At 41.4% G+C, this 18,658-nt stretch overlaps 1 protein-coding gene across 2 annotated transcripts in view; it reads left to right on the top strand.

Moving 5' to 3' along the window:
- The window catches only part of GLS (glutaminase), a 105,561-nt gene that overhangs the window by 19,380 nt on the left and 67,523 nt on the right, over window positions 1–18,658 (top strand). For both annotated transcript variants that reach the window (XM_054043410.1, XM_054043411.1), the window contains exons 4-6: window positions 3,646–3,775; window positions 5,712–5,791; window positions 7,724–7,887. In XM_054043410.1, the coding sequence (XP_053899385.1) occupies window positions 3,646–3,775; window positions 5,712–5,791; window positions 7,724–7,887 (374 nt within the window). The remainder of the gene's footprint in view (window positions 1–3,645; window positions 3,776–5,711; window positions 5,792–7,723; window positions 7,888–18,658) is intronic.

The following is an 18,658-nucleotide window of genomic DNA, read 5'->3' as shown; positions in this document are numbered from 1 at the left end:
TGCACAAATGTAATAAATGGTACTGGTGAAACAATATCTATATTTCTGATTTCAAGTAACCTGTAACTCTCCAGCTTAAAAGTCACATTCTGTTTGAAAATTTTCCTTGATCTTAACTTTTAACATCGTGGATTACTAGTGAAAAGGGATGGGGGAAATTTAAACATAGCGCAGGAATGACTCTCGTAAATATACAAAGTTTAGTTATTTTTGAGTCCCCAGTTTGGTGGTGGTTGGGGAGAGAAGAGGTTAATGGAATATAGAAAATGGTTACAAAAATAGGAAATGTTGCTTTTCCCATATGTCTCATGACTCAACAAAACTAGGTATTTTGTAATTGCTTCTAGGGTGTAAGGAACATGGAAAATTTCATCTAAAACAATTCTGGAAAGCTGTGAGGGACTCAAAATGAGATTATGGAAAGTGTTTTTTTCCTTATTTATATTAGCAGCTGCTGAGCAACAGCTATAATAATGCTATACCTGAATTTTAGAAACTAATTCTCTTTCAGAGTAGGTGACTTATATATTTAGCCTTCATATGAAAATAGTTTTGTCTTTGTCACAAGGCACTTTGTCCCACTTTTATTGACCCTGAATGACAGTTTTGTTAGCCAGATCTCCTCTGTTCTGCTGGTAGAAAGCAGCAATTTGGGTATATTCCATTGTAAATGTAAATCTAACAATCTGCAATCTGGCCTCCAGTAGTCCTTTTTATTATTTTTTTTTATGAAACTGATGTTGTTATGTAAATCACGATAGCAAATTCCTGAGAATTTTTCCATTCTAGGCTTAGTCATGCTTACCCTTAAATCCTCAAGTTACAAATATTTTTGTTCATTTGGATGGTCTGAAAGCTTTTGTGACAACAGGTGCATTAGAATTTTTGGAGTGTTCATATTAATATAAAAGTATCTCATTTACCAAAAATTATTAAATTTGCATTTGTTTTCCTGAGGTGATGTAGATTTGTTGTCCATGCTTTCAAATGTCTCCACTCTCTTTTAAAAGCTTTACTAGAAGAAGTACTACTAGTTACATGTACTGGCATAGGTCCTGAGCCTGCCATAGATAAATACTACCAAATCTTATTGAAATTGGTGTTAGTTCAGGTTCCTATATATAGCAGGATTGGGACAATATTTTGAATACTTTCCCAGTGGAAAGACTGACAAACAGGCTATGTAAACCTCAAAAAGGTAGAGAAGAAAAACACCTTGGAAGAATTGTGAAGATAAGGGATATAGTAGGGAGGATGAAAAATAGTCCTGACTTATGCATCCCAGTATTCTGCCTTCCCAAAACTCTACTCCTGGATTGTACTATGGGTGGTGAAACTCCATTTGCAGCCATATGGTGGAATTCAAACTGTCAGAAATAGGATCCCCCTTGGATAAAAATTGATTTAAAAAATAAATAAATAAAAATAAAAATCAGACTTTTTTATTTAAATCAGATTTTTTAATTTGTTTAAATTTTTAAAAATAAACTTGTTTAAAATAAAATCTGAGCTTAATACAAAGTATGTTAAAGCCTAAATTACTTATAATCTCTTAAAACATTTTAAATAAAAAATAAGTGTGTTGAATCCATGAGCCTCTTTTAAAAACTCGGAATGAAAGGCTGCTTTTCTATATAAAGAGACATGGTTTTCCACGATTCTTACTTTTGAGGTCAAGCTTTGTTCTGATTATGAGAGGTGATTGGTATTATAAATTCTGTATAGCCCTCTCACCTTCCTGAGTTATGTGCGTATACATGCCAGAGTGTCAGAATTTTATGCAACAGATTAAAAACAGTTATTTTATAATATTTCAAAAAAATAGAAAATGGATAATGGATTCTTCTGAGTGCCCAGTTGTCTTAACTGCTGTTACTTAATTGCTTCCAAAAGAGCAGGGACCCCCTTCAAATAGGTAACAGCCTCTGAGGGTTCCTGGTCATAGAGATGCAATAGGTCTCTTAAAACTACATGAGTATCTACCAAAAAGGGATAGATAGTCATTACAAACTGTCAGTACTATGCGCAAATTGACAGGATAACAAAGTAGGTCCCCTATGCAAATTTGACAGGTTGCAAGCAATAAAAACCACTATTTTAGGTATACTTCAGAGAGACTGGTTCTATGCCTTTCTAGCCTTTTTCCTTCATTGTTGGAGAGAGGTACCCTCTACTATTTGGAACAATCTTGTCAGTCGAATTTAGGGTGAATTTCACAAAGTGTGAATGGTCAACATGATTTAAACCTGAACTGGGGCTTCACAGAAAGAGAAGTTGCCACAGATTTAAGGGGAGAATAGATTTATTCAGTAACCTGCGTACAACCTTCTTTTGAGCTGTTAGTGATGCTGTAATACAGAATATTTGGAAATAAACTTTTTTTTGTTCTTCATTGTTCGTAATTAAATGACATGTTTCCAGAAGTATCATCAGTTAAAATGTTAGAATTTTGAACCATAATTTAGTCTTAATTTTTCAGAAGAAATCTTACTAGATGATATCAATTGTAGGAAGAATGCAGTCTTTTTGAACAAAATTCTTAGGTGATTTTTGCTCTTAACCTGATTTTGGGTGTTAAATTTTTATTGTGTGCTACAGTTTTAGAGGCTTAAACAGACTGATAGAAAGTGTGCCGATTCTGTATCAGTGTTTCAGTAGTTTGTAACCATTTTTGTGTTGAACCCACTCCTCTCATTGGAATAGAGCTGTTCCTGCCCCATTCCTCCGTACATCCCCTCATGATATGTCTGACATATTTACTATGTTTCACTTACATATCTGTTGTCTTTTATTCTTTTTTCTTGTCTGTCTTCTTGCATACTCTTGTGTGTTTTTTTTCCCTTCCTGCAGCATTTCTCAGTTATCTTTTTCTACTGTCATCTTCCCTTTCTTACAGCTTCCCCCATTTTTGCTTTCTTGCCCACTTTAATCTTCTTGCACCTAGTTTCCACAACTTCCCTTGCCCCACGCCTTCCTGGCCCTCAGATTTACCAGACGGGGTGGTGCTGGGGGAGGAGTGGGAAGGATCTGTTGGCCCTTGTGGGAACAAGGGAGTAGAGACATGTACTCTGGGTGGGTTGGTGGCAGCTTGAAGGGAAGATGTGTAGATGGCTTTAAAGGAGCATCCAGCTGCTCGCTGTCCCCCAATTTCAGCATTTATGGAGCACTTACATGGTTTGGGCTAGAGTATGGCCATTTCCTCACCAAACTCGTAGAGAGGATGCATTAGAAGGGCTGAGGGAAGGAGCCAGCCCTGTGGAGCTCGGTGACTCGTAGTACGCAGCATGCTGAATAAAACTGGTGGTCACATACAATTAGAAATGCATTGAACCCCTGCAGTTGAAACCTTAAATAAGAACCTAAAATAATTAAAGAATAAAATGGACTAGTATTCAACTGCTGTAAATAAGCAATTTAAAAATTTCCCTAATATCTCTGTGGAATGGAAGCGTCTTTCCAATAAAGAATATCTTATGCTTGTAAGAATAATTAGGGGCCCAGTCATCCAGCCTTTACTTATGCACATAATGCTGTTTACTTCAGTGGATTACCATAAGCAAAGGCTGGATTGGCCCTTTGATAGTCCTCTGAGAGAAATAAAAGGCAGCTGGAATATTTACTTAACGTTTTCCTTACATTCTGCAGGTGTGTACAAAGCAATATTGTATTGCTTACTCAGGCCTTCAGGAGAAAGTTCGTCATTCCAGATTTTATGTCGTTTACTTCACACATTGATGAGCTGTATGAAAGTGCTAAAAAACAGTCTGGAGGACAGGTAATTTCTTTGTAAGGTGTGTGTGTGTGGTGTGTGTTTTTTTTTTTTTTTTTTTTTTTTTTTCCTTCAAACCTGCCCAGCCTAAAAGAGAGCCACAGTTTGTTAAAAGTCGAGCCAATGGTTTATATTTGATATATTTTAAGACGACTGTTTTGGGGTGGGAGGAGATTAGAATCCCTTACAGAGGTTTTTTGAGTTCTTGCAACCTAGTAATTTTTTTAGACTTTTGGTTTAAATTAACCTAAAATGTATTAAATATAGTATAGTCTCATGCTTTGACATGCCTTCAACATCTGAAAGCAATGCCAGGCTTCTAATGATTTTTGGAAATTAACCAAACTCTGGGTTTTCTTCTAATTGGAGAGATTTCCTAATACTTAATAAAGCCATGAAAATACTGTCTTGGTACTGATGGGTTCTGAGCTAACTCATATCTGTGACCATGTAAACATAATTAAATACTATATGTTTAAAAAGATTTTCATTTAGTGAGATAGTAGTAGGGGTTTGTACGTCTTGCGATCTGAGTTCAAATTCTGTCTTGGACTAACGAGAAAAATTAGTGTTGTTGCTTCCTCATGCTTATTTGTATAAATAACAGAACTGCCATAAGATTTGGCATGATTTGATTTATCTGCAAGAGAGCTCTAAGTCTTGGATAATAAATCACGTAAGGACAGCATCTGAGACACTCTGGCATATCTCTGTGGGGGAAATTGTATATTTATCAATATCGTACTTCAGTTAGCCTACTGCAATTAATCCATTGCTTCCACTAAATTTGTTTACAAGATTTTTTAAAAACTTTTGTTTCAAATTAATTATACTTATAATTTGAAGATCCTGAATGCATGTAAGTTTGGATGTGAATTCCTCCTAGACCAGTGGTTTTTAACCTTTACTGCAGCCTGCACCCCTTTAGTTCTCAAAATATGTTCTCGCACCCCTTAAACCTAGGTATATTTTTTGTTTGTGTATAACAGTAATCGTTAAAAAACGTATAATGTTTATAAATACATAGGTTTGATGAAACAAAATAGTTGTACTTACGTGCCTATACTTGATTTGTGTTTTCGATGATTTACCTTCTAAAAAAGTCTATGTCTTGCACCCCCAGAAAGGGCATCTCACACCCCCTGGGGGTGCGTACACCCCAGGTTAAGAACCACTGGACCAAGCTGCAGGTTGTTATAGGTCACTGGAAAATACTTCTCTGTAAACTTGGTTTTGGATTTTATCTGTGACAGTTGGCACATTAATTTAGTCACTCTCAGCATATCTCACATACAGTATGCTCCTGTTTATCCAAAACCCTATTATCTGAACCTCTGTTATCTGAATCCCTTCCTTGTCCCCTCCCCAAAATATCAGCATGCTTTCAACCATCTGGTGGAACCCCCTTCACCCATGCACAGCTGCTGGTAATGCATATCCCTGCCCCCTCGACGACTCCCCACACCTCCACTGTGGAGTTGCTCTTCAGCTGGTTGCTGTCATAGCAGTGGCCCTGGATGATGCAGCACCGAGGTGCCCAGCCGCCATGCTGCTTCCTGGGTGGCCCGCAGGAGCTAGTGATGGGTCGTGCACGCACCGAGCAGCTGCAGTAGAAGCCTGGGTGCAAGAGAGTCTGCTGCCTTATAGTTATTGCACACATGTAGTGATAATAGTAAAGTCTATTCCCTGTACAGTTATTTCTGACTGTAAGGGAGAGCACTGGAGGGGATTGGTGCAAGAGACTGTCTTCTTGCTTATCCAAACTTCTGATTACCTGAATAAAATCTCTGTCCCCCAAGCTATTCGGAGAAATGGAATATGCTGTATTCCACAGCATAATATCCACACATGTTTATGCCTGTTACAGTATATTGCTTAATAATGAAAATAAACATTTTAACAATATAATGAACTGTATAATTTCATTTAATGTTTTGGGTAGGTTGCTGACTATATTCCACAACTGGCCAAGTTCAGCCCTGATTTGTGGGGAGTGTCACTTTGCACCGTGGATGGACAGAGGTATATTTTTAGCATGTTTAAGATTTTCACTATTGGTATAACTTAAACTACAGCAACAGGAGCAGAACTCTCTAATTGTAATGTTATATGGCTCAGTTAAGTTTTATTGGTATTACCCATACAGTAGAAACCACTTCATTTTATTTGGAGCAGTAGCCACCAGAACTTGTCGTGTAATATTTGGCAGTACAGCATCCATGACGGTAGCATTCAGTAGTGATCTTATGAATGAACTTCAGTATTAACCCAAGCTATGCATCCGAAGAAGTGAGGTTTTTACTCACGAAAGCTTATGCCCAAATAAACCTGTTAGTCTTTAAGGTGCCACCAGACTCCTTGTTGTTTTAGTATTAACCCAATGACTTTACAGCTGCAGCAGATGACTTCTGTTGTTAGTAGCTACACAGTGAAGATTGGCTGTAAAGAGGACTTATTTGGGAGGCAATCTTTGATGGGAGCTATCTTTTGAGAAACCCCCTTCACTTCTGAAATTAGAATATATGTATTCTGACAAAAGGACTGACCTTCCCGTGAGTTAGCATGCCAGTTTTAATGTGTAATATGTTGTTACTGAAGTTAGTAACCTACTGAAAATTGCTTCAAAAACACCTTATTCTCTTCTCTCACCCATAGTAATCAAATAACTATTTTCTTAAGGCATACTGTATGTATCGTATATCTGTTTGGAAAACAAAGGGGAAAATCACCAACTCTTGCTCAGTTTTGTTTTTTTTGCTGAAACTTTTTGATCAGCTCTTATTTAGATCTGAAGTTTGGGATCGTCCTAATGCTTGGAGAGCTTACTGTGAAGAAGACTACAGTATGTAGTTGGGGAATTTCACAGTTGATCCTTGCTGGAGGATATGAGGGTGGGGTTTGACACCACTTGGCCAGCGTTATCTTCAGTGTACTTGGGCAGCTGTCATAGTGTGTTTTCTGTGGCTAGGGAATTTCAGGATCCAGTTCAGTCAAACTGGCAAGCATTGAAATGAAAATACTACACAATCTTTGTGTAAAAGTGATTTACCGATATTCCAGTTCAGAATCTTCCTTCACTGGTACATGAATTATTTCATTTGTTCTTTGCAGATCAGTTTTAAAATGTTGACTCAAGGTCTATTCCTGTTTGTCATGCTCCTAAGGTTAGGATTTTGCCGTATTAGGAATATTACAAAATATATTAATGAAAGGCCATCAAGTATAATGTTAATGCCACCAAAGGCTTCTGGGAGCGCCATTAAAGGCCTCTTAAAATAATCTCCTTTTTGAAAACATAAAAAAGTGTACTCTTAAAACTCAGCTGACAGACAAGGACTTGGCAAGTTTGGAGACCCATATTTTAAGCAGATTCGGACTACTTTTGCTAATCGATCCTTGTTTTTACAAACGTTCTGAATTAGTTGTTGAAACATACTAAGCAATCCATTTAATCAAATTTTGTCTTTCATAATCTCATTACAGAGTAGATATTTGCACTGAGACCCTATTGAAATGTAAAACCTAACACTTGAACATAGGTCTGGAAGCTCAAATTCAAGTTGGATTGCTTTAATTATCTAGACACAAACAGGTGTATCTGTTCTGGGTGCAGGTTGTAGCTTAGTGACTTAAGCACAGGACTGGGATTCAGAAACTCCTGAGTTTTAGGTCTGACACAGATGCATCTCTCTAGACTTCAGCAGCTCATTTACTTCTGTTTTCTTATTTATATGGTGATTACCAATGTTTGACTTCACTGTTGCCTTTACCCACGTTGAAAAACAAAACATGTTGAATTGATCAGAGACGTCTGTTCTTTTAAAATCTAATTTAACAATATTGGTAGTACAAAAAACAATAAATAATAGTCTGAAGAATTAGTGCAGCAATTAATCTTGGCACAGTGATCAAAAAAGGGAAAATATTAAACAATTTTATGTGTTTCTCTGCTAGGCATTCTGTTGGAGATACCAAAGTCCCCTTTTGTCTTCAGTCCTGTGTAAAGCCTTTGAAATATGCTGTTGCTGTTAATGACCTTGGCACAGAGTATGTACACAGATATGTTGGTAAAGAGCCTAGTGGATTAAGATTCAACAAACTGTTCCTGAATGAAGATGGTAAGAATTATATAATATTTAATAATGAGAATCTTCTACTTCTTGTTTGAGATCAGAATATCATAAAGGAAGATACCATGTGGATTTTTTTGTTTTTGTTTTTTTTATTCAGTACCTCAGATTTGTATCCTCTTACCAAGCCGATTATTAGGTTCAGTGCCCCCAAAACATTTTGCCCATGGAATTGTTTCACCCTTTGATTATAACAGTTACCAGTTTGTCTCACTTCCAGACTTGGCATAATATACTTCATTGGGTTTTTTAATTGCCTGTGTACAATTGTATAAATATTAGTTATGGAGGTTATTGTAAAGTACCTTTCATAATGTGTGTTTTTTAAAAAAAAAATATTGTGGAATTCAACTCTTTATTTAATTAAGTGGAGCTGGGTAGCTAGTCTTGCCCTCTGCAAAATGGTTTCTTGATCATAGAATGAGATGTTAAATTGATTGAAAGAAATGTGATTGAGTCATCCTCTCCATTTTTCACAGAGAATCTGGTGCTAGTGCCAGATACAAATGCTGGTTGCCTTCCAGATAATAGAAGTGGAAGATGGGATTGTCCCCCACAGATTATCTAACACTGAAAAAGTGTTCTGCTTCTGATTCAAAACAAATGTTTGAAATAGATTTTCTTGTTTCATAAGTGTTTTATCTAAAATAATTCTATATAATGTTTTATCTAGACTGCTTCTACTGTATATAGTAATACATGAGCATAAAAGTGCTGTTTTTTAAAAACAGAGTGCTAAAATGTTGGAAGGATGACTCATTTAACCTTGGAGGAAACACTGGATTTTTGTCTCTGAAACAAATATTTCTAGTAGATCTTGCTCAGTAAGAGATCAGACAACATTTCTGTTGCCATGGTACTGCAATTAATATTTAATAGAGTTCGATCATGAAAGATGTAACCCTTTAAGAACGTTGCCTTTGTGTTGAGGAATATATTTAATTCTTACGTTTGTCATATCAAAATATGAACATTAATTTTCCATTACTGAGATGTGGCAATTAGCATTTTGTTCCATTGTGCATAGTGTTTGTTTTTTTTTGTTTTGTTTTTTGTTTGATAGTGTCCACAAATGTTGAGGTGCTGTACAAACATAGAGAAGGAGGAGCGGTCTCTGCCTTGGAAAAACTCCCAATCTAATAAGTAGGGATATTACTGAAAATCAGCAAGCTTTATATTGTATCATCAATTTAGTGTAGTTCCTATTGATATAATGAGGAAAGGCATAGAAGTTACTTTTTTCTTGTTTTAATACAGGTTTAGAACAAAAAAAAATCCAGTTAAATAAGAAAATTAATAACTATATCAATATAAAAAAAATTGACTAAATAGTTTAAACAAACGAGCAAAAAAAATTATTGAAAAAGAGAATCTGTTTTTTTAAAATACTCTCCTGCATCAAATTAACTGAAAATGTGTGGCATGTATATTACAATGTTATTTTTCTGCTGGCTGACATAAAGCTAAGGACAGAGGCAAAATAACAGTAAATTACAGAAGTTTGCCTGTCATAATTGAAATGCAAATCCATAGAACAGATGCTGAAAATCAGGAGCTAGGCAGACAGTGTAGTTGCATAGAGAGAAGGAATATATATATATATTGTTTGTATATAATGTTTCGCTATAAATTAACCCATGTGTGTCGTCTAGGTGCAGCATAGCACCTGGCACACATTTAATCTTTCATGAGTACGTACTCCTCTTAAATGAGCAGATTTGTAAACAGGAGTTATACATTGTATCCTTTAGGAGTGGGTTTTTTTGTATTTCTCCACCTATAATGCTAGTATTGAGAATCCAGCTGGAAAGAAGGACAAGGAAAATTGTAAGTAAAACTGGAAAAAAAACACAAACAAAACCAAAAAACCCTCTAAAAATGAATCGAACTAACTTTTCTAAGGATAAACCTGTCATCATTAAATGTTAAGCACTCCTGCACCGCTCCCCCCTGGCTGTCGCGCCCGCGATCCCCCTCCATCAGATCGGGACAAGCCTCAGGGGCCTCGGACATCCCTCAGTCGGGCCCGGGAAGCCTGGGACAGGATCCCTCAGCACCACAGTGGCAACCTCAGTGGCAATTTTGGACCCCTTGGGCATATCACCAGGCCCAAGGTGCCCCTCCCGCTGGCCACCTGTCGTCATGTTCAGGTGACCGACCCCTGGAGGCAACCCTCAGCCGCCAGCCTCCAGACCAGCCCCAACCCTCGGAGTCCGCTCCTCCTGTGGTAGAGGCTACACCATGCACCCAGGAAGACCCGGTCATAACGGATCAAGGGGCCATGTCAGACCCGGCTCTTCTGGTGGCATCTTCCCCTGATGAGGCCATAGCCGGCACGTCTGCAGCAGGCCAACCTCCCATGGAGTTTAGGGTCCTACAAGAGCTACTCAGGCGCATAGTCTTAAACATGAACCTCCAAGTGGAGGAGGTTGTAGAGGAAGAAGACCCTATGGTAGACATCTTGGGTCCAGATGGACCTTCCAGGGCGGCCCTCCCGATGAACAAGACCATCCAATCTCCTGTCAAAACACTTTGGCAAACCCCGTCCTCCATCCAGCCAAGGGGGTGGAGAGAAAGTATTTGTCCCTACCAAGGGATATGCATACCTTTTCACTCACCCCGCCTCATGTTCTCTTGTGGTGGACGTGGTTAATGAAAAGGAGAGACAGGGCCAACAAGGGCCTGCCCCAAAATCAAAGGAGGTGAAACGCCTGGACCTTTTTGGCAGGAAAACTTATTCTTCGGGGGCGGGCCTCTCACTTCGAATCACGAACCAGCTTGCGATTCTCAGCAGATACAGTTATAATTTGTGGTCTGCGATCCTTAAGTTCCAGGAACTCCTCTCATCTGAGTCCTGCGTGGAACTGGGGGCCATCGCTGAGGAGGGCAAGCTGGTAGCCCGAACCTCCCTCCAGGGCTCCCTTGACACCGCAGACGTGGCAGCTCACACTTTGGCCTCGGGCATCGCCATGCGTCCAGTCATCCGGCCTCCCACCTGAAGTGCAACACACCATTTAAGATCTTCCGTTTGATGGCCAGGGCCTGTTTGCTGAGCAAACTGACTCTCGCCTGCAACCCTGAAAGACACAAGGAACACCATAAAATCCTTGGGCATGCATACCCCGGCAACTCAAAGAAAGCCGTTTAAGCCTCAGCCCCTGCAGCAGCACCCCTTTCCGCCCAGACCTAGGCAGGACTCCTCCCGTAGGAGAAGCAGGTACCCACGGCATAGACCATCACGCCTTCCTTCAGGACAGAGCCAGGGCCAATCCAAGACACCCCCCCCCCCCCCCCCAGGCCCTAAGCGCCCATTTTGAACGTGCGCTCGAGGACGGACTACCAGTGCAAAACCCGGCCAGCTTTTCCTTTCCTGAACCGTCTATCCCGTTTCTGCCGTGCCTGGTCCCTTATTACATCGGCCCGTTGGGTCCTTTGCACAATAGAGGCGGGATATTCTATCCACTTCCCGTCTACCTCCCCACCCCTCCTTCCCCATCCCTCTTCAGGGACCCCTCTCACGAGCAACTTCTCATCCAGGAGGTACAGACATTCTTCGCCCTAGGAGCAGTGGAGGAAGTGCCTCAAGAGCTCAGGGACAGGGGTTTCTACTCGCCCTCGTTCCCAAGGCAAAAGGAGGCTTAAGGCCCATTCTGGGTCTCAGGGAGCTCAACAAGCACACTGTCAACCTGAAGTTCTGCATGGTCTCCTTGGCCATGATCATCCACTCCCTGGACCTGGGAGACTGGTACGCCTACTTTCACATCTCAATCATCCCGTCCCACAGACATTTTCTCTGGTTCGTGGCATGACCAGTTCACAGCTCTCCTGTTGGGCTTGTGTACAGCCCCGCGCGTCTTCACCAAGTGCATGGTGGTCGTGGCAGCTTTTCTTCGCCGTCATCATGTTCACGTGTTCCTGTACCTTGACGACTGGCTTATTCGGGGTCGATCTCGCCAGCAAGTCCAGTCTTAGGTGTGGTTGGTCATGGACATGTTCAATCGCTTGGGCATCATGCTGAACCCCAGCAAGTCTATACTGTCCCCGACACAGACTCTAGAGTTTATTGGAGCAGTCTTAGACGTGAACCAAGCTCAGGCTTTCCTCCCAGAGGCCCGGCATCTAGCTCTAACAAACATAATCACCAACCTCTGCAGGTTCCCCACCACCACAGTGAGGAGGTGTCTCAAGCTGCTGGGTCACATGGCGTCCTGCACCTACGTAGTGCAACGCTCCCAGACTACGTCTCAAACTCCTACAGACGTGGTTGGCGTCTGTATTTCGACCGCGCTTACGGTCCCGAGCCCCACTCGACTCCCTGCATTGGTGGCTGGACCCTCAAATGGTAGGTGCTGGGGCCCTGTTTCATCTTCCCCCTCAAAGACCTGACAACGCAGGGTCTGTGGCGGGAGAACAAGCCAACTCTCCATATCCGTATCAAGGAACTCAGGATGATCTGCCTTGCATGTCAAGCGTTCCTTCCCCACCTACGAGACGGTTGTGTAGAAGTTCTGACAGACAACACCACAGCCATGTTTTATCTGAACAAACAAGGTGAAGCCTGGTCGTCGTCGCTCTGCCACGAAGCCCTCCTTCTGTGGGAATTCTGTTTAGCCCACTCCATCACTCTCCAAGCTTCGTATCTGCCGGGTGTTCAGAATGTGCCTGCAGACAGCTTGAGAAGACGCTTCCTCACGCACGAATGGTCGATTCGCCTGGATATTGTCTACTCAATCTTCCGCACCTGGGGGTTTCCCTGTATCAACTTGTTCGCTTCGCAAACCAACAGGAAGTGCCCAGCCTTCTGCTCCTTCAGGGGTCACAGTCAGGGATTGATTGCGGATGCTTTCCTGATCTCGTGGTCGGGCCAGCTACTCTACGCTTTTCTGCCATTTCTGCTGATCCACAAAGTACTTCTCAAGGTCCGCAGGGACAAGGCGGATGTCATACTGGTGGCCCCTGCCTGGTATCCCACCCTGTTGGATCTATCGATACGGGGGCCCCAACATCTTCCTCTCAGTCCCGACCTCATCGCACAGAACCATAGTCGTCTCCTACACCCGACCTTCAGTCGCTCCATCTTACGGAGGATACGTAGTTAAACCAGGCTGCGCGAGCCTGCTCGGACTCGGTACGGTGCATACTCCTGGAAAGCCGTAAACCCTCTACCAGACTCACTTCCGAAGCTAAATGGAAAAGGTTTTCCACCTGGTGCGCCCAGCTGCAGGTATCCCCACTCCAAGCTCCAATACCCTGCATCCTGGACTACTTAATGCACTTGAAAGACCAACATCTCGCCTTTTGTTCCCTCAAGATTTACTTCGCGGCCATTTCAGCATTCCATCCGGGAGCGGCGGGACACTCAGGGTTCGCACACCCGGTCATGTGGGGTCTCCTGAAAGGTTTGGAAAAGATCCATCCCCCAATGAAACGTCCCATGCTGACCTGGGAACTGAACTTGGTTCTTTCCTGTCTGGTGGGTCCTCCTTTTGAGCTACTGGCTTCCTGTTCACTCCTCTACCTTTCCTGGAAGGTCGCCTTCCTAGTGGCCCTTACTTCGGCACGCCGGGTTTCCGAGCTACGAGCTCTCACTTGTGAACCACCTTATACCATCTTCCACAAGGATAAAGTTCAGCTGAGGCCTCACCCAGCCTTCCTGCCAAAAGTGGTATCTCGTTTCCATGTAAGACTGGACTTCTTCCTGCCGGTTTTCTACCCGAAACCGCATGCCAACCTTCGGGAGCAGCGTCTTCATTCACTGGACATTAGAAGAACCCTCGCCTTCTATATAGACCGCACAAGGTCATTCCATAAAACGACCCAACTGTTCGTCGCCATCGCGCAATGGATGAAGTCTCTGCCCAGCGGATATCTTCATGGATTACCGCATGTATCAGTACCTGCTACAATCTGGTGAAAGTTCCTCCACCTGCTGTTACGGCTCACTCCACAAGGGCTCAAGCATCGTCTACGGCCTTTCTGGCAAATGTGCCCTGTCAAGGTTCCTTCCCCACTCTGAACTTTAGAGTACAGATATGGGGACCTGCATGTAAACTTCTAAGCTTAACTACCAGCTTAGATCTGGTTTTGCTGCCACCACTCCCAAGTGCTAACTCCCTTCCTTGGGTAGCCTTGAGAGACTCCTCCATCAGTTCCCTGGTGAACACGGATCCAAAACCCCTTGGATCTTAAAACAAGGAAAAATCAATCCGGTTCTTAAAAAGAAGGCTTTTAATTAAAGAAAGGTAAAAATCATCTCTGTAAAATCAGGATGGAAAATAACTTTACAGGGTAATCAGATTCAAAGAGCCCAGAGGAACCCCCTCTAGCCATAAGTTCAAAGCTACAGCAAACCAAGATAAACACTCTAACAAAAGGACCATTTACAAGTTGAGAAAACAAAGATAAACCTAACACGCCTTGCTTGGCTGTTACTTACAAGTTTGAAATATGAGAGACTTGTTCAGAAGATTTGGAGAGCATGGTCCCAAGAGCGAACAACCCCCAAAACAAAGAGCACAAACAAAAGCCTTCCCCCCCCCCCCCACCAAGATTTGAAAGTGTCTTGTCCCCTTATTGGTCCTTTGGGTCAGGTGTCGGCCAGGTTACCTGAGCTTCTTAACCCTTTACAGGTAAAAGGATTTTGGAGTCTCTGGCCAGCAGGAATTTTATAGTATTGTACACAGGAGGGCTCTTACCTTTCCCTTTATAGTTATGACCTGCCCCTTCAGGACATCTGCAGGGCTGTCACATGGGCCTCAGTGCATACCTTCACATCGCACTATGCCATAGTCCAGCAATCCCGCGATGACGTGGCCTTCGGCAGGGCTATTTCTCAGTCCGCACTACCTTTACTCCGAGCCCACCTTCAAGGTAAGGCTTGGGAGTCACCTAACTGGAATTGATATGAGCATGCACTCAAAGAAGAAAAAATGGTTACTCACCTTTTTGTAACTGTTGTTCTTCGAGATGTGTTGCTCATATCTATTCCATCTCCCCTCCCCCCCCCCCCCTTCCCCTCTGTCAGAGTAGCTGGCACGAAGGAACTGAAGGGGGGGTCGGGCCGGCAGGGTCTTATATAGAGCACCATATTGGCGCCACTCCAGGGGGCTCCATAGCCAGCCTGACGGGAATAGAATTGAGCAACACATCTCGAAGAACAACAGTTACAAAAAGGTGAATAACCGTTTTTTTTTCCTGTTCCTCGGATCATCCTAGTAGCCCTTCTCTGCACCTGTTCTAGTTTGAATTCCTCTTCCTTAAACATGGGAGACCAGAATTGCATGCAGTATTCCAGATGAGGTCTCACCAGTGGCTTGTATAATGGTATTAACACTTCCCTGTCTCTACTGGAAATATGATGCCTGATGCATCCTAGGATTGCATTAGCCTTTTTAACAGCTGCATCATATTGGGGTCTCATAGTCATCCTGTAATCAATCAGTACAGCCAGGTCCTTCTCCTCCTCTGTCACTTCCAACTCAAATGCCCCCTGCTTATAGAAAAAAATCTATAGTTGTTAGTCCCTAAGTGCTTGACTTTGCACTATTAAATTTCATCCCATTTCTATTACTCCAGTTTACAAGGTTGTCCAGATCATCTTGTATGATATTCCGGTCCTCCTCTGTATTGGCAATACCTCCCAACTTTGTGTCATTGCAAATTTTATTAGCACACTTCCACTTTCTGTGCCAAGGTCAGTAATAAAAATGTTAAATAAGATTTGGTCCCAAGACCGTTCCTATATCATCTGCCTGAATTCTCTTAGAAACTCAACCGTAGTTTCCACCTGCATTTCCAAACCTTGGATCTTCTTTTCCATCAGCTCTATCAGGCGGCACTTAATAAAGCTTTTCTCATGTACCCACTTCAGGATCATGTACATTCCGCAGCTTCCTCATCTGGTCCTCTTCATTGTCTCTTCCATTGCTTGGATCACAGCCACTGTTGCTTCTATGTCTGTCATAGCCTTCCCACCTAAAGTTCACTGCCCCCTAATTACCAGGGGCTTGCCTCCTCCCTTCTCCTCCAACAGTACTCCCACTGAAACTCCCTTGTTTACAGCTCTGTTTGCTGGCTCTTGTGGATTGCCATATTAGTGTTTTGTAAGATCTTCTGCTCCTGTAGCACTTCTTAACATGGTTTCACTTGAGTGCAGAAATTTCACTGAGGAAGGGAATCCTGTGGTAATTTTAGATATAACAGATGGCTCATTTTTCCTTTGTTGAGACATTTTCAAGTGACCTCTTAAGACAGAGGTTTGCCAGTTAGATATGATCCATAGTTTTATATTTAATAGTGTTATATTTTTCTCTGCTAACTTGGGATGCAGCCATGCAATCTTTACTTTATGCTTGTGCATAACGTTACTCATGTGCATAGTGTTTATACAGTTTCATCTGAAATTTTAGAATTAAGATTTCTTTATCATGTTTACACATCTCATTACTACATAAGAACTAATATAGTGTCATATCCTTGGTGTAGTTCCAAGTATGTAAGTGTCTGTCGTCTGAGCCAAAGGCAAAATGATTCAGCTGTTAGGTCTAAAAATTACAATAGCACAACAGCTCAATATTTATATGGCATAGTATGGATATACTTGTAATAGGCAGGCAATATTCTGATTCTATAGTATGAGACAATATATTCATGTAATATTTAAGAAAAGTTTTGTAAATGAGTTCCAATAGTTCATAGGTTAGGGACCCAATCTCATGGGGATCTACAGACTTCTGTATAGATTATTTAGGTTAATCTTTCTATCTACCCAATGGGACTCAGTGCACAGTCTAGAAGATACCATCAGAGATGCTTAGTTTTGCAGTTGTCAAACTGTGGGTTTGTGTCTCCAGAGGTAACATGCTTGTTAACAGCAAAAATGCTTTTAAATAAATAAATAATATATAGAGGTGAGAAATAACAGACCTCAACAAATTTGTCCCTCTACAAATTTGTGTACACAGAGTCAATCCTTTACCTCTCTCTAAAAGTGAAAAGTTTCTAAAAGTTCAATGAATAGAAGATGGAATAGATGGGGGTAGAATAGATCTGGACAAGGAGAAGAAGTCTGGAGATAAATGTGAGAAGCGAGGGACATATGCTTGTTTTGTTAAAATATTATATGTTTGCTGTTGAAGAAAAAAAATCCAGAATACTTGTTTTTGTTAAATAAAACAATTTAAATGTCTGTCCGGTGGTGATCTCCTAATACAGCATGACAAGAAAATCCTCCAAATATTAATGATTAACCTGTTGAACTGGAGATAGTTCACCTCCCAATGACTTCATAAATATCTGCTTCAGTTATCTTTGGTAAAGGAAATAACCAAACAATCATTCATTTTCTGATATAGCTATAAAACTAATCTGAAAAGTTTTCAAAATAAATCACTGTTTAAAAATGTGTAGTGTGTACCTTCTAAAAATGAAACCTACATCTATCTCTGAGCTGTGAAGAATATGTATTAAGGTTATAACAACCAACAAGAATACACATTTATGTAGAAAACCATGATTAAATCAAGTCTTCCTGACTAGTGATTTAAATCAAATCCACCCTGCCAGACAATGTTCCCTGTCAACGCAGCGCAGTGAAGAAGTTATTCACGTAGCTGGAGTAGCGTAACTTAAGTCGACTTACCCCGGTATGAAGACACGCCCTTACTTAACAGGAGCTGTGCTTATCTGTCAGTTACACCTGTTTGTACTTGGTTAAACACATGTTGTGGACTTTAGGGAAAGCTTCTTTTGGAGGCTGAAAGTAAAGGCCTGGCTTGATCCTTGAGAGTATAGCACTAAATATTTACGTGGGTTCTCTTGCTTCCTGAGTGAAAGGACTTGTCTGTGTGAACAGCCCTTGTGTAGGGGCTCCCTGCACTCTTCTTCCTATCTCTTCCATTGCGCACCTGCCCAAAGGCTTAGCATGCCTTATATGTTTTGGGAAGCATGACATGCATTTGACCTGAGCCATAATCTTTTCAAATATATATAGTGTGCAAGGGTTGACCTTTTCTTTCTGTGCTTGGAGTCTGCAAGCCAAATAGCTAGGGAGTCAACACAAAAAGGGCATAAGGTCAACAGAGGAAAAGCAACTGGGAAAACTGGCAGAGAAGAGATGGTGTAATTTGAGTTTACTAGGGGAAAGGTCTAAGTTGCATATGGAATAATTGTATGGGTGTAGACTTGAGTAGTTATTCCAACAATGCAACAGTAATGAACCATTAGAATAATAACTTTACTGTTGTACAATATGGTTCTCACGGAGGCTTCATTGTAAATATGCATTTCTCCAATAAGTAGTCCATAGGAGAAAAGTCATTTGTTTATTTATTTTGCTCTCCCATGTGTCCCGATATTTTCTTCCTCTCACCTGGTCACCCTATACTTCTTTTCCCTTCAGGATGGAGATATTTGATCTGCATGACCATGTTAGAGAAAAGAGATGCTTCTTATATGCTCACATAACCTATATCAGTATTAATATTTCTGTCACATTTAAATTTGACAGCTATACTCTGAGTAGTGTATTGGAGGACATAATTGTTGGGGGCCAAATCTCAATGCTGGGCACAAAGAGGGCAAACCAGCTAATAGGGAAGGGATATCAGGGTTTGTGCTTTGGAGTACTGTCTCTTTGGTGGATCTGAGGACATCTGGTGCAAATGTACCCATAGGTACTTGAGGTTGCATTAATAATGTTGGAGGAGACTGTGGGGACTTTAGTAGGCCATGAATGTTTTCTTTCATTCTCAGTTAAACT

Source organism: Malaclemys terrapin, chromosome 11 (genome assembly GCF_027887155.1).
Source record: "Malaclemys terrapin pileata isolate rMalTer1 chromosome 11, rMalTer1.hap1, whole genome shotgun sequence".
Taxonomy (NCBI): domain Eukaryota; kingdom Metazoa; phylum Chordata; order Testudines; family Emydidae; genus Malaclemys; species Malaclemys terrapin.
Note: the sequence above shows the minus strand (reverse complement) of the source record. Positions and strands in the feature narration are given on the sequence as shown.